At 43.7% G+C, this 15101-nt stretch overlaps 1 protein-coding gene across 1 annotated transcript; it reads left to right on the forward strand.

Moving 5' to 3' along the window:
• Positions 1 to 472: 472 nt before the first annotated feature.
• On the forward strand, positions 473 to 14229 carry LOC130253789 (cholesterol 24-hydroxylase). The gene is made up of 15 exons (XM_056492686.1): positions 473 to 669; positions 2345 to 2422; positions 2923 to 3004; positions 3513 to 3586; positions 4254 to 4340; positions 4924 to 5062; positions 5610 to 5720; positions 6498 to 6654; positions 6963 to 7025; positions 8369 to 8441; positions 8880 to 8964; positions 10783 to 10893; positions 11119 to 11207; positions 12102 to 12168; positions 12962 to 14229. Exons 1-15 carry the CDS (start codon positions 542 to 544, stop codon positions 13121 to 13123), a joined length of 1506 nt encoding a protein of 501 aa, XP_056348661.1. The 5' UTR covers positions 473 to 541; the 3' UTR covers positions 13124 to 14229.
• The last annotated feature ends 872 nt before the right edge of the window (positions 14230 to 15101 follow it).

Genomic DNA, 15101 nt, shown 5'->3' on the forward strand with positions numbered 1-15101 from the left:
AGGCACCATAAAGATCGTCCAGTTCCACCTTCATCCCCTGCCATGGTCAGGGACACACCTTTCACTAGACCAGGCTGCTGGAAGCCCCATTTCCCTGCTCTTGAACACTTGCAGGGACAGGGCATCCACAACTCCTCTGGAGCACCTGTGCCAGCGCCTCACTATCCTCACAGTAAATAATTTATTCCTAATATCTAATCTAGACCTACGTTCTTTAAGTTCAAGGCCATCCCTCCACGTTATACCACTAGAAGCCCTTGTAACAAGCCCCTCTCCCGCTCTCTTGCAGGAGCATCCTTATTCTGCGGGCAGAGCAGCTCCGGCTCTCTCAGCCTGTTTCTACAGCAGAAATGCTCCAGCCCTGCGAGGATCTCGCTGTCCCCTGTGGCCCACGGGCGCAGCGTGCAGACACTGTGTGCGGTGTGACACGCTATGTCCGTCTGTGCGAGCCGCTCTAAGGGCTCTTTAAGCCGGGCTGTCCCTCCCCCGGCCCGCCCGCTCGCCCTTTGCTCCGTGAGGGGAGGCGCTGGCCCCGGCGGGCATGGAGGCGCTGTGGGCAGCGGGGGGGCCCCTGCTGGCCCTGGCCCTGCTGGCCTTCCTCCTGTACTGCTGCTACGTGCGCTACATCCACGCCAAGTACGACCACATCCCCGGCGCGCCGCGGGAGAGGTAAGCGCAGGCCGGAGCCGTGAGGCGAGGGCAGGGCGGCAGAGAACGCTCCAGCCGCTCTCCGGGGCCGGGGCTGCCGCAGGCCGGCACGGCTCCCGTGTGTGCCCGCTCCCGGGGAGCGCTGGCCCCGCTGAGCATCGCGCTGCCTGCCCGGACTGCGTGTCCTGAGCTGCATCTCCCGGGGGGCACAGCCGCCCCAAGGGCTCTTCGGAGCTGCCCACCCGCCCTGTGCCTGCTCATGGCCCTGAAGGGACCGGCAGCACCGCCCGCCGTCCCGCACTGCTCCGGGAGGAACGCTGACACTGACTCCGCGCTCTCCTTCACAAGCCGGGTGTTCAGTTTCTGCCAAAAGTAAATAAAAATGTCACAAGTGAAAAGGGACGATGAGAAAGCTGCCAGCCAGGCAGTGGCAGCGCTGTCACAAGCAGTCATCGTTCCTGCAGGTGTGTGTGAGCTTCCCACGTAACCTCACCTGTGGGTGCACATGCCCTCCAAAATATGCCACGGGAAGAGACAGCAGCACTTACAGGGGCACCACTCTCCCCTGCCCACCTCCAGGCTTCAGCCTGCACGTGTAATCAGGGTCAGGTACCAAAACTAGAGAGAGGATCCTCTTTGTCATCCCTGAACCTGCTCGTCCTTAGGTTCATTTTGAGGTGTGAAGTAACACCGTAGAGCGATGGCACACCAGAGGAGCCATGAGTGGGACCTTGTTTCCTGTGCTGCAGATAGAGCAGTTTCCAGAGCTAACAGAGCAGTTGTGTTGTATTTGAGGCTGTCACATCTTTTTGGAATACAGTTACAAAGGTGGAGTCAAACAAGTGGAGGATTAAAAGTTTCTGTAGATGTTGAGTAACTTTCTTGAGTTCTTGTTATTTTAAGCACCTCCCAGTTCAAACAGTAATAAAATAAGTGCCTGTTTTTCCCTGTAACTTATTTATACTGAAAAGGATGATAGCATGGCTGTCTGTCTCTCAAATGGAAAACAAACTTTCAGTGCAGCTTTGTTCATTTAGAGAGGAGCTTGGCCAAATCTTCCCTCAGCTTTATGCAAAGCCAGTGGGAATTCACTACTCACAGCTGAAGGAAGGAATTATCTCTATGTTTTTAGTGCAGCTATTGTATTTGAAGAGTTAACATTTTTTATTAATTTCTTCAATTTCCATATTAACCAGTAATTATCCTCCTCAGTATTTGAAATAATACAGTTTTGGACAGAAGGAGATGGTTCCTAATTTCCCTTAACAGAAGTCTATTGACAGAAATGAAGTTATACTTACCAGGGATGAACATGTATTAAAGAGTATTTAGTGCAAATGTCTCTTTCATGTACAGCAATGTAATAGCTGCAGTCAAGATTCAGTCAGACAGGCAAAGAGCAAAGCAATTTCATGGGGGCTCCCATCCAGACCCAAACATCTCCTATAATACAGCATGAGAAAAAGATCTCATCCTTCATCTCTACTGGTCTTCCTGGCTGTATGGGAGCACCAGCCTGTCTTTGGTCCCCAATTTTCCAGCTTGGTGAGGGCAGGGTGTTGGCACAGCTCAGAGTTATTTTCATCTTCCCTTACAAGGAAAACATGAGCAACACTCACTGAACAACAAGGATTGCAGTCCATACAAAACCCTATGTTGGCATCCTCATGACACTCTTCACCTTCATATTCTGCAGCTTTTTATTTGGACACCTGCCAGTCATATGGAGAATGGTGAGGAAACAGGAGTTTACACCAGACCTCTTACTGCAGTGGTAAGTTGGGGCACACTGATAACATGAATGGGGTAGTCCTGTAGCACATATGGAGAAATCAAGGCATAAAGACCATTACAGAATTACATAATTAGCATCACTGAGAAGGTTGGAAAGGAGCTAGAGGGAGCATTGATCTTTCAGATCAGATTAAATATTAGAAAGAACTTTTCACCTAAAGAATGGTTAGCCATTTGAATAAGGATGCTGGTGGAGTAAATTTGAGGAAATGTTCAAGAGATGTCTGAATGTGGCACCTGGGGATAAGGTTTAGGGGTGATTATGGTGGTGATGGGTTGACAGTTGGATGAGATGATCATGAAGTTGTCTTCCAACCTTGATTATTCTGTCCTGTGATTCTCTTAATGGCTTTATTGGCTGGGGACTGTGGCAGTTCCCACTGCAATGTGCTCTGGTCCTTCGAGGTATTAGGTCTGAGCTGTTACATGTTGCTAGTTTGTACCATCATTCTCTTTTTTTAAAATTTTCTCTTCTTACAGGGCAGAGAAATATGGACCTGTTGTACGAATGAATGCCTTTCACAGAGTCTCAGTATTGATTGTGAGCCCTGAAGGAGTGAAGGTACTGAAAAATAGAGCCAAAGCAATAGTAGGGATCAGCCCATCCCTCTGTAATGGGAGAGCTGGTGCCTGATGATCAGAGCAGCCAATCTGTGCTTGGCTCTGACCAAGAGAATGAGGTGCTTTGCTCTTCAGGCTGTCCTGATTTATTTTTTTTTCCTTGATCACTTAATTTATTTTGTTACTTTTATTTAAAGAGCACATATAGCAAACATCTTCCATTTGTAAAAAGCAGGCTCTCTGCAAGAGCTTAATATCTCAAATAAATGGGACATGAGATACCAAATTTCTTTCTCTTTTTGCAATTACAACTGAGTGAGATTTCAGGTCATTGAGCAAAAAAGTGCTAGAGGCACAGGAACTAGGGAATCAGGGCACACCAAATAATTCATCTACTCTTCAGACTAGTGCTGCAGAAGAAGAAAGTAAATGTGTTGTGAGTGAAAGTTTGTGTTTTGTCTGGGAAATGGATTGCACGCAGTATTCACTGACCTGAGGTTTCGTTTTAGGAGTTCTTGATGTCACCACAGCACCCAAAGGATCCAATAGTGTATGGTACTCTCTTCAGCCTATTTGGTGAGAGGTAGGCAAAGCCCATCTGGAGCCACTGTGATCTGAAAATAAGTGCAAGATTAGTAATATCACAGGCATGATATTTTGACTCAGACAATTTACCTTAGTGTGGGGATTAATTTCTAATTCCAGACACATGTCAGCAGCATGTATCTATGAAGTTATATGTCAAATCAAATGTCTTCCCAGTCAGGGAGGAGGATATGCTGGATTTTGTTTTACCTTGATCATGAATCCTTTTTCCTGCTGGGGATGTCCAGTTAGTGTCAGAGCAGTCTGCTCAAGATCATCATCAGACTTCTCAGATTTTAGATCACTGATTTTAGAGCACTCCATAAGGCATGGCAGTTTGCAGCTTCTAAATTCAATTCCAAAAAGAAGGAATTCTTCTTTGTTTTTCTGAAGCTTTTAAAAATAGAATACTCCAGTTATTATATCAATTATTTGCATAACTGCTGTAATGAACCAGCAGTGGACTCAACAGTCCACACCTACCTGGAGGAAAAATTGGTTTGGTTTTTGTACACAGTGATGCAATGGTTGCATACTCAAAGGTGCTCCCTACATGTGGGAAAAATAAAATAAAGTAGATGTGAAAGATTAAATTTGTGACTACATGGGGCTCAGCAGGCTCCCTTGCATAAAACTATTCCTTTCCTTGTTTTCCTGTGTGCTAGGTTCTTAGGGAATGGCTTGGTAACTGTTTGCAACCACGAACACTGGCACAAGCAGAGGAGGATAATGGATCCAGCTTTCAGCCGAAGGTAGGACAAGTATTTCTGGGATGACCTAGCTGCTACTTTTACTGTATTGTCATGCTTCTCCCTGCCATTATTTGGTATTTGGATGAAAAAAACCCCAACATTCAGTGCCAAAATCATATTTAACGTAGAATCCAGCACTCCATTCCCACGCTAAGTATGATTTGACCAGACTTTCCATGGAGCAGTGACACCCCTGTGAACTCAGCAATGGCAGAAAGGTCAAGGTTGTGTATCCTGGAGCATGGTTATGGCTGCCTTATCCTGTTGGAAAAGATAAGGCAGAGGGTTGGTCTAGTTTTCTTGTGCACCTTGATGCATTGTATGTAGGGTCCAAAGATAAAGTCCATGTGCCTTGGTGGGCCCAGGCCACTGCCCTTTGCCATGGCAGATGTTAATTACTTGGGAGGGCAGAACAGGGCTGCTGTATGAAGAATGTAGCTCATTCTATCTGTTTGCTTTTTAATGTATTAAGACAATTATAAATTTTAAAAAGTTACCATTTTCTATGGAAAATAAGGTTATTTTGTCTGAGCAAAAATCTCCTCTCCAGAGTCCCCATTACTCATCTTTATTGATTGTTCAGCTACCTGATTGGTCTGATGGATACTTTTAATGAAAAAGCAGAGGAGCTGATGGAGAAGCTAGAGGAAAAGGCAGATGGAAAAACAGAGTTTAGCATGCTGTCGATGATGAGCCGGGTCACTATGGATATCATTGGAAAGGTACCAGCTGCCCCTCTCTTGTTTCCACTGCAACTGGCAGGAAGGGATGGAAGTAATGCCTACCAGCAGCAGGGTGGGATCAGGAGCTGGAGGCAGGGAGAAAGACCTTTACCTAGCAGTGCCAGACGACCTGCAGGACTAATTGTGCCACTTCCATTCAGGCTGAGCCGTGGGGAAGGGCAGCTGGGGAAGGGTCTGCATAGTCTAGGTGTGGCCTTTGCAAAAGTTCTTTCAGCCTCATAGCTCCCAGCCCTCCATGCCAAAAGGGACACACCAGGGCTCCTTCATGGATGGAGGTTGTATTATTGCCATGAAGTCTGCCTTACACTTTGCCTTTCTATGCAAACTAGTTTGGGAGGAATGGAGAGTAGTAGTAAATTATTAACCCACCCAAATAAGGAGAAAACATAATGTTGATATTGCCCTCCCCTCACAGCAAGGTAGGATCTAGCTTGAGATATTTTTAGGGGAAAATCTGGTGCTGTGAGGCTATCCTGCTCTTTCACCCCCACCCTAACAAGTTGCCTTTTTCTCTCCTGCTTCTCAGGTAGCCTTTGGCTTGGAATTAAATTCACTGAGTGATGACCAGACACCTTTACCCAATGCTGTGACTAAGGTTATGGAAGGACTGAACAAAGCACGTGTCCCCTTCATGAGGGTCTGTACTCTCCTCACTTCTGTCCTCTCCTCACATTCAGCTGCTCCTGCTTGAGTTCATGGAGCTGTGCAAGGTCCATGTATGTCAGGCAAACAGTCATCTGTAGAACTTTCTCTCCAATGTGCATCAAGATAAAATTAATTAGTGCTTTAAAAAACTAATGAAATTAACATTAATATTTAATGCTTCTTTTCTTTTTTTTTCTTTTGTTCCTCCCTGCATGTGTCTCCTTCTGATATGGTTTTATGCTCTCATACCCATTAAAAATTGAGAGTTTTGCCATTTGTCCAAGAAGGATGGCAGCCTTCACTCAGGGTGGAAGAAATTTGAGCATTCTTGCATTTTCAACCCAAATTCACCTACCAAATTCATCTACTAGGAAATGATGGATGTAATATGAAATATTTAAGTAAAGAATTATTCCAGAGTCTCATGAAAGCTGCAGTTCAGGCTTTTAGAGATCCTGTTTTCATTTTTGAGATGAGGAGTGAGATTCTGCATTGCATGCTGCTGTTTTTTTCCATGGAGAGATGATGAATTTTGCTCACAATGCCTAAAACATCAGCTCTGACAAGACACTACACCAGCATGCACAGATTGAAATATTTCGTATTCCAGCCCAACCCTTCACCCTGTGGGCATTCAGTTTGTTGCATGGAGAGCAAATGTTTTTGTGACAAGCGTCATTTAGTGGGAAACGAAGTGCTCACTTGTAAAATAACACATTATTTTTTACCAGCCAAAGGAATAAAATGACAAAAGAAATTCTGTATTCAGTTCATGCCAGGGAAGCAGAAGTTTGTAAAGGAGGTCAGGGAGAGTGTGAGGCTGTTGAGACGTGTGGCAAAGGAGTGCATTGACCGGAGGAGAGAAGCCATCCAGAATGGGAAAGAAGCCACAATGGATATCCTTACACAGATACTGAAAGGAGCTGGTAAGAGATACTTTGCTGTTGGAGTGAATTTCTCTGGGGTATGTTTTGCTGTGAATTTCAGGGAGGATTGTTTCGGGGATCTAAACTTGGATCTTCCTTTAAAGTTGTTTTCACACCAAGATAGTGAGAGTCACTTTGAAAATTCCCTGTTTCTTTGTGTTGGATCAAGTATTGGTCACTGAAATGCTCACTCAGCATCCTTTCCCAATGCCACCTCAGCCAATATGTGCTAAACAGGGCAGAGCATTCTGGCTGGTCCAGCTGGGGCATGGGGGCATTTTCTAATCCTGCTTGGTTTTTCTTGACAGCTCTGGAGGAGACCAAAGATGATGAAAACATTCTGGATAACTTTGTCACTTTCTTTGTTGCAGGTTGGTAGCTATTTTAATATTGGATATGAGCTGTACTCATGAACTGTCTACAAGGTCATAATTAACACCCTTGTTAATCATAATTAACATCATAATTAACATCATCACTCCATGTGATGCTGCTGCAACCAAGAGTCTCTTGGTTGGAAGACTGGCATAGGACCAGAGGGTGAAGTCTGAAGAAAACTCTTAATTTTTTCACAGGCAAATTATATATTATATATATTATAAATTAAATGTATGCTATATATTATATATATTAATTATATTATATTATATTATATTATATTATATTATATTATATTATATTATATTATATTATATTATATTATATTATATTATATTATATTATATTATATTATATTATATTATATTATATTATATTATATTATATTATATTATATTATATTATATTATATTATATTATATTATATTATATTATATTATATTATATTATATTATATTATATTATATTATATTATATTATATTATATTATATTATATTATATTATATTATATATTTCAGTTATATCAATGCAGCAAATAATGCCAGGCTGGTGTTTTCCAACCACTGGCTTCCCACTCTGTTTTCCAGCCTCCGTCTTTCCACTGCCCACTCAGGTGCAAGGCTATTCCTATGGGGTTCTGGCCCTTCCACACAGATTCCACGAAACCTCACCAAAAACATATTTTACATATTCAATGTCTTGTTGCATCACCTCACTCACATGCTTAAATGCCATTCTTGCCTAAGCAGGGAGAAGGCACTGTCAAGCCAATCAGAAAATGTATGGGCTGAGTATTTATGTGAGATAAACAATATTTTGCAGATCAAGAGGATTTAGGTTCATAAGAAGGTGAGGTCAAAAATACTGTTCTTTGACAAGAAAGTTGTTATTGCAGCAGACATCTTTGCAGGAGTCTGTTTTCTGTAGTGCTTTAAAATAGCACATGTCTATCAATGAAAAAAAGGGAAAAGTGTCAACATCAGAGAGTCACAAAGTGGGTAAGGTAGGAAGGGTCTTCTGGTCCAACCTCCCTGCTCAAGCAGGGTCACCCTTTCAAAGAAAGATGGTAAGGTGCTCTGTTTTCCCTCAAAACCAGTAAATCCTTCCTTTTTGGGTCATATCTTTGCCAGCTATGTCTTTTTCTTGTCGTTGTTGGAAGGTATTTACATAGGCTTTACATACCTTTTATTATTTCCTTTAGTTTCTAGCATATTTGAAATAAAACAGTCAGGGTTTGATGTTTAAAGCTTCCCATTCACAATCACCCTAGTAGCCCACCTTCATATCATGTTATTATTTCATACTAACTTTCAAACTGGTTTTTGTTATCACTAGGTCATGAAACCAGTGCTAATCAGATGACATTTGCAGTAATGGCACTGGGTCAGCATCCTGAAATACTGGAAAGGTATGTGTGCTCCAATTTGCAGACCCAGCTTGATGTTAATTTCAAGGTGAAATTAATTGTAAGGGTTATTAAAAAGATAGGATCAGTTCCAAATAAATTCTAGCCTCCCTTCCAAAATAAACATTTTCCTAGTACTGATATATCCAAAATGTATAAAAAGAAACACCTTAAGATGGATTATTTCAGTTTCAGCTAGGCAATTTTTTCCAAAGTCTTTATACACGTGGGGCCCAAATCCCACCTGATTCAGCTGCCCTATGTGCACATTGCCTAATCCTGATATGAGCTCAGGAAGCCTGGATGGGCTTTGGTTGGCATTTTGCCTGAGGATGGGTGTTTAAGTCCAACTCAGTGTCTGGAAAGTAAAAGAATGTAATTTGTCGACTTGCCCAGCAAGAAGCAGGCATCTGCAGCTAACAAGTTTTAATTGAACTGCAGGGCTCAGGCTGAAGTGGATGAGGTTCTTGGTGCCAAGAGAGATGTTGACTATGAGGATCTTGGCAAGCTCACCTACTTATCACAGGTACTGTAGGAGTGAGGTAAGATACCAGGCAGAACTGTTTGGTAGCACCTCTGACATGTCATGGAGACATGACACACTTTTAAAATTTTAAAAACTGTGCTAATATTTTATCCTGATAGTGTTTGTCCCCAGAAAGTCAACAAGCAGGTAGCCCAACACATTTGCAGCAGCCCAGCCTTATTGGGAAAGATGCTCCTCAAATTTACAGGCTCCTTCACTGCTTTCCTTAATTATTCCCAGTCTGGGAGCTAGAGTAGAGTTGCATGATCCCTATCTGTTTAAGGTGAAACAATAGCTGTAATTTTAAGGAAGGTGTGAAACTTTGAGCCCAACCTCTGTGTGAATCCCACACACTTTCCTAATTCACTGCTCTATTTTTGTTTGATTATTGTTAAAGCATTTCCAGCTATGATCTCACCATATGCAATAAAGTGGGATTTGAGGATAGCCAAAAGTAATGGCTGAGTTGTCTAATGTCAATTTTTCATTATTCAGTCTTGAAACCCTCTTCAGTCACTTGGGGGTAGTGGGGAAAAGAGTTTGGTCCTAAAGGAGGTCTTGTGTATAGAAATGCTAGTTGGTAATGAACTGCAAATCCAGGGTTGGCTATTAGCCAGTGTTTGTGCTGCATTTCCTTTTTTTTTTTTTTTTTGAGATGGGGGATACCAGTAGCCCTCAGGAGAGGCTGAATCACAGTCCTGGCAGCTGTTCTGCATAAATTGCCCTGTGATTTTAGTAGTCTGCCATGATCCTTTTTGTTTTAAACTTTCCTGCTGAGGTGAGCAACAGTGTTTTACCATTTGGCATATCCCATGCCACAAATTACTGTGCTTTGATAGCAGATAGATTTCATAGGCATATTTCTCATAAGGAAAAGGCAACTCTGTGTGATTACAGAAATCAGCAGGCTTCCTTAGGCTTCTCCAAACACCATCACAATTATACCATTCCAATTAGGATGAGGTATCTAAGCCTTTCAGTTTTAAGACAGATCACATGAGAGCTTCTCAAAGCAGACCATTTATTTAACAGCATAAGCTTGGATCTGTACAACCAAAATCAGTCACCCTTGGTCAGAGCCAGTCCATCACTGGAGTATCAGGGACTATGGGACTCCTCTCCTGTTGTTCAGGCAATTCTGAATCCTTTAGTCCAGGTTTCTTTTCCATTAGTCCACTCGTGCATGCACACTGTTAATTGCATTTTCAGTGCGATGCTCATGTGCACTGTTAATTAGGTTTCACTTTGATGAAATAAGCCGTTCTTACAGCTCACTGGCACCAAAAGAAACGGTCTTGTTCCTTTTTTTTTCTCAACATTCCCTATTCATTTTCCTTTGCCAGGTTGTTCTTTGTCTTTTTGAGGCTCTGACCTGGCTCAGCTCCTCAAGCAGCAGAAGCAGGACAAAGGCAGAGCTGGGAGTGGGAAGGAGGTGGGAGCAATCACCCACCCTACAGCAGCAGTGCCCAGAACAGCTCATCAAGGGCAGGAGACTTCACTCTTAGATATTCCCTTTGCTTCCTAAGACTTTTTCACTTAGTTGTTCATCTGGCTTGAGGTGATCTGTTCCAGTGTCTCTTCTGGGTTTTGTGTCTTTTTCTCTGTATTTTACCAGCTGTAGGGAAGAACCAGGCCTGAAGGAGCTGACTTAGCCACGTATTTGCCCTCAGGAGTCCAGGGCAGATAGACCACCATGTGTTCCAAAAATCAAAATCTCCCATTTAGCAGAAGTGCAAGGCCATAGGGAGGTAATTAATTTTATTTCTGCTTCCTACCATGCATGAGCTGACTGTCCTGTGGTGCTCTGTGCTGACACAGATTTTGAAGGAGTCGCTGCGGCTGTACCCGCCCGTCTCAGGCACGCTCCGCAGGCTGGAGAAGGACAATGTCATCAATGGCATCAGAATTCCTGGGAACACCACGGTCTTTGTGAGTCCCACCCACCAGCAGCAGCCCTAAGCTGCCCCAGTTAATCCAAATATAACTGACCTGTGGATGAGAGGGCATAAATCTTCCCTGGGCATATCTGTACATATCTCTAAAAATTTTGACCAAAACTGGGGCATGAATTAAGACTCTCAGTTGGGACTGGGGAGTGGAAGGCATTTTTAGTGTGTTGCTCCTGACTAACAAAAATAAACTCTTTCTTGCCAGCTCAACACTTACATAATGGGAAGGATGGAAAAGTTTTTCAAGGATCCACTTACTTTTGATCCAGATCGATTCAGCAAAGATGCACCTAAGTGAGCTGCTTTTTACTCCCATGTTATTAAATATGTATGGAGGCACCATTACAGGAAGAGATTTCAAGGGAAAGAAAAGTAGAATAAACCTATTTTTCCAGTATGAGTAATACAAAATCATCCAAATGTAAATAGAGAGCAATAATGCACAGCATTTGTTCAATAATTCTGTAGACTACATTACCCTACCAAAAAAACCACCAATATTATTGTTATTAAATGTTTATATTGAGGTCAAAGCTTTGGGCCCAAACAAGATTGAATATTTGCCTTAGTACAATGCCAGCATTTAATGTGTGACAGCCCTGGTGCCAGGGTGATTGAAATGTCTCCATATTGGAGAGGGGAGAAGGGGCTGAGGGAGAGAAGATGCTGCTCAGCCATGTGGGCAGGCAGCCCAAGTCTAGTCAGTGGTCAGGAGTGCAGTAGAAGGGACCAGTGAGTGACCAAACAGATGGAGATCAGCACCAGCTACTTCATGAGTAGGAGTGTTCCTTCAGCCTAGAGTTAGTCTGGTCTCCTAAACCAATCACCCCCTCACTCACATGGTTCAGAGCTGCCCAAAGGAGCAGTAATTGGGCAGGTTGTGACATCCTCATGACAGGCTGAAGAGCATTTAGAGTGTGCTTGACATTCAGCTTTGAAATAAGGCTGGCAGGCAACAAAACAGCTCCAGCAGCTGAGCCATACAGTAAAGAATGATGGCAAGGAAACATGCTGCTGAGCTGTATTGCTGCTCTGGAGCAAAAAAAAGAGTTAATTTGGAGAATGCTTTAACAAGTCCAATGGGCAAGGGGATATTTAGAGCATTTCCTTGCTGCCATGATGAAATATTTGTTTGTTTCTTTACAACCAAGTTGCCAGAGTGACAAATTTGAACGTTTTTCTTTGCAGGCCTTATTACTGCTACTTTCCATTCTCTCTGGGACCCCGATCCTGCATTGGGCAGGTGTTTGCACAGGTGAGTAGAGGTCTGGAACAACACTGGGCCAGCTCAGGGTGTGCTGAGCACAGGTGGTGGTGGGCACCAGGGGCCACACTGATGCCCTGTGCACTGACCCTCCTCTGCTCAGAGGGAAGATCTCCCCCATGCCCATGACATGTCTCTCAGTGCTATCACAGGAGCAGACATCCATGCAGCCAAGGCGTCTGCAGGGAGGGGCAGCAGGCTGCACTCCCTCCAAACTGTCCTGGGTCAGCCTGCTTGAATCCAAACCCATTAATGGGAATGAATCACAGTCAACATCCCTTTGTCAGCCAAAGTCAAGCACACAGGGATGTGCAGGGGGTCTTGGGGACCATCCCATGACTGCCACTGACACAATCAAGGCAGGAAAAGCATCAGCTGGAGGAGGACACAAGCCAGAACTGGCACAGAGAAGGTGAAGAGGTGGCTACATGGAGAGAAGGAACAATTTTATGTGTGTGAGCATGGCAGCCAGAGGCCAGCACTTTGGGTCTGTGCTGTGAGCTCATCTAAGCACCAGTGCTCAGAGTGCTTTAGTGTTACAGTCTGACTTCCAAAATGGGTTTAACACATAAACAGAAAGACTGATTTTAGTGCCTGTCAGTTGTCTTCAAATCCAGGAAGCCCCAAGTTTTCTGCCCAAACACAACCAGCTGCATTAGCAGAGTAATATGTAACTTCTAAATCTCTGTAGTGACAAAGCAGTATAAGACAGCAGACTGACTTTAAGCAGCTGCAGTCCAAGCTGTATTTGCTGTCACTGACAGTTTGTTTTTCTTCTTAACAGATGGAGGTAAAAGTGGTGATGGCAAAGCTGCTGCAGAGGTTTGAATTCCAGCTGGTGCCAGGACAGAGTTTTAAACTCTTGGAGGCTGGAACCATGAAGCCACTAGATGGAGTAATATGTAGATTAAAGCCAAGGAGCTCTGCAAGAGGCTGCCAGGCATGACTGCTCAGGGAGGGGAGCATAGCATGCTACTCGTAGTGTTTCTTCTGATTTTGAAGATCTTGACACTAATCAAAGTTTAGATTTTGTGGATCCCTTTAGAGGATTACTAGACTGAAGTAATTTCTAACCTTTCTCATAATTTATTGAAGAAAACCTTACAAGAGTCACTCTACTGAGCACCTTCAATCTGGAAGTGTACCTGGAATTGCCAAGTTTGTTGTTTTCTTGGGGAAAGGATTTGGTTCTGACCAGACTTGGAAAAAAACATCCTTTTACTGGAATATCCCTGGAGTGCCACACAAACCTAAGCTCCAATCCCAGCCCATGGTTTCCACTAAGCTTATATACAATACAACATGGTCTAAGTAAGCCCTTGTTTGGGGAGTTTCTTACTTACACAATGAAATCAGAAAAGAGTAGAGCACAGATTTGGGCTGAATTTAGGAAGAGATGTTTGGAGATAGAAAAATTGCTTTGATCAAGAGACTATCCCTGCTCCAAATATGAATAGCAATTGATGGGGACAATCTGAAAAAAACCCGCAAAAAATCAGAGTCCGAGGCCCCTACTTTCTCCTGATTTTTACTGTCTCTTCTACTTTTCTTTTGACATTATGCAAAGCACAGATTCCCAGTCCACACTGTAGAAAGGGACTCTCCTGCTTCCTCCTACCCTTCCTCACAGCCTGTGCTCATTCTTCTGAGACATTCTTCTTTGTGGGGTAAGTGTTGCTGCATTTATTTAGACCTGGATCATCTTCCCTGTCTTGTTTGCCACAAAGCTACAGTAACACTTAGACCAGATGCTCTAGTAGGTACAGGAGGGCTGGAAATAAGTGCCTAAACTAAATGTTGCTTAAAATGGTATTGTCACTGAAGAAATGTGTCTGCAATTTGAGCCAGAGGCAGGAGAAGGAAGGTCCTGCACCCCTGTCTTCTGCAGATGTGCCTGAATAGCTCACTGTGTACAGGCTTGCAGCAAGGCTCTGCTAGAGAGAAAAACTGTCATTTGAAAATGCTGCCTTCCAGAAATATGTGAATACCTAATGGGAGTTTGGGCCTCCTCTATAATGAAATACAGAGAATTAAAGGCATTTGATGCTTTCACTGTTGTTTCTTGCCTTTCTGAATTAAAAGGGCAAGAACACAGTCTGTACACTGTCAGGTTCCTGTGGTGGTTTCCATAGCAGGAGAGTAACCTCCCAGAGCTTCCCCTGACTTTGCTGCTGTTGTGCACCATCTCATTCAGTGCAGCAGTGGGATAGCAGGCCCAGAAAGTTGATGCTGCTTTTAAAAATGCAATCAACACCTCACAGTGTACCAAAATTACTTGCACCTGGGGTACCAGTACCTGTATTGCAAGGGGAGGTTTAGTCAATCTATCAGTAGATTAGATAGATCAGTAGATCAGCTTTTCAAGACCTTGTGCTGGAAATCTGATTATATCCTCCTAGACATAAATAAAATCTCATTGGAAAGACTGAGGACTCTTCAGCTGGACATGTGTTCCCAGGAGCTGCTGCACTAGGAAGTGGGATGTTCCAGAGAGGCTGGATGTGCTGGTGGTGTAACAAATCCTGAGAATATGTCAAAGGCAGGGCAGTATCTCCATGCTGTGAGGAGTGGGGGAAGCTGTGACAGGAGTGGCATATGCTGTGAACAGCACATACACAGTTTGACAGACACTGGCAAATAGTGCTGCTTAAATGTGAGATGCCACCACACCAGGGCTCTGCTCAGTGCTACCAGTGAAGGAGATGAAATTCATTAATCACACAAACACCTAACTGCCTTCTGCCACCTCTGCAGTGAGGTCAGGCACCTCCAAGGAGGGCTCAAGAGGGGTGCTAGCATGTTAAAATCCTGCAGTGAGTTTTGTCAGCCCTCATGTGCCCAAGATCAGAGCTTCCTGCCTGCTTTGTGCTTATCCTCCTCAGAGGATACTCTTCCTTCTCTCTCTGCAAGCCCAAATGCCCTCC

Source organism: Oenanthe melanoleuca, chromosome 5, assembly GCF_029582105.1.
Source record: "Oenanthe melanoleuca isolate GR-GAL-2019-014 chromosome 5, OMel1.0, whole genome shotgun sequence".
Taxonomy (NCBI): domain Eukaryota; kingdom Metazoa; phylum Chordata; class Aves; order Passeriformes; family Muscicapidae; genus Oenanthe; species Oenanthe melanoleuca.

Bases quoted from the DNA above. Each gene is read 5' to 3' on its own strand.
- LOC130253789 (XM_056492686.1), top strand. From the start codon at position 542: ATGGAGGCGCTGTGGGCAGCGGGGGGGCCCCTGCTGGCCCTGGCCCTG. The intron at 5,063-5,609 runs GTACCAGCTGCC...CCTGCTTCTCAG, and splicing joins CTATGGATATCATTGGAAAG to GTAGCCTTTGGCTTGGAATT. The intron at 12,169-12,961 runs GTGAGTAGAGGT...TCTTCTTAACAG, and splicing joins TTGGGCAGGTGTTTGCACAG to ATGGAGGTAAAAGTGGTGAT.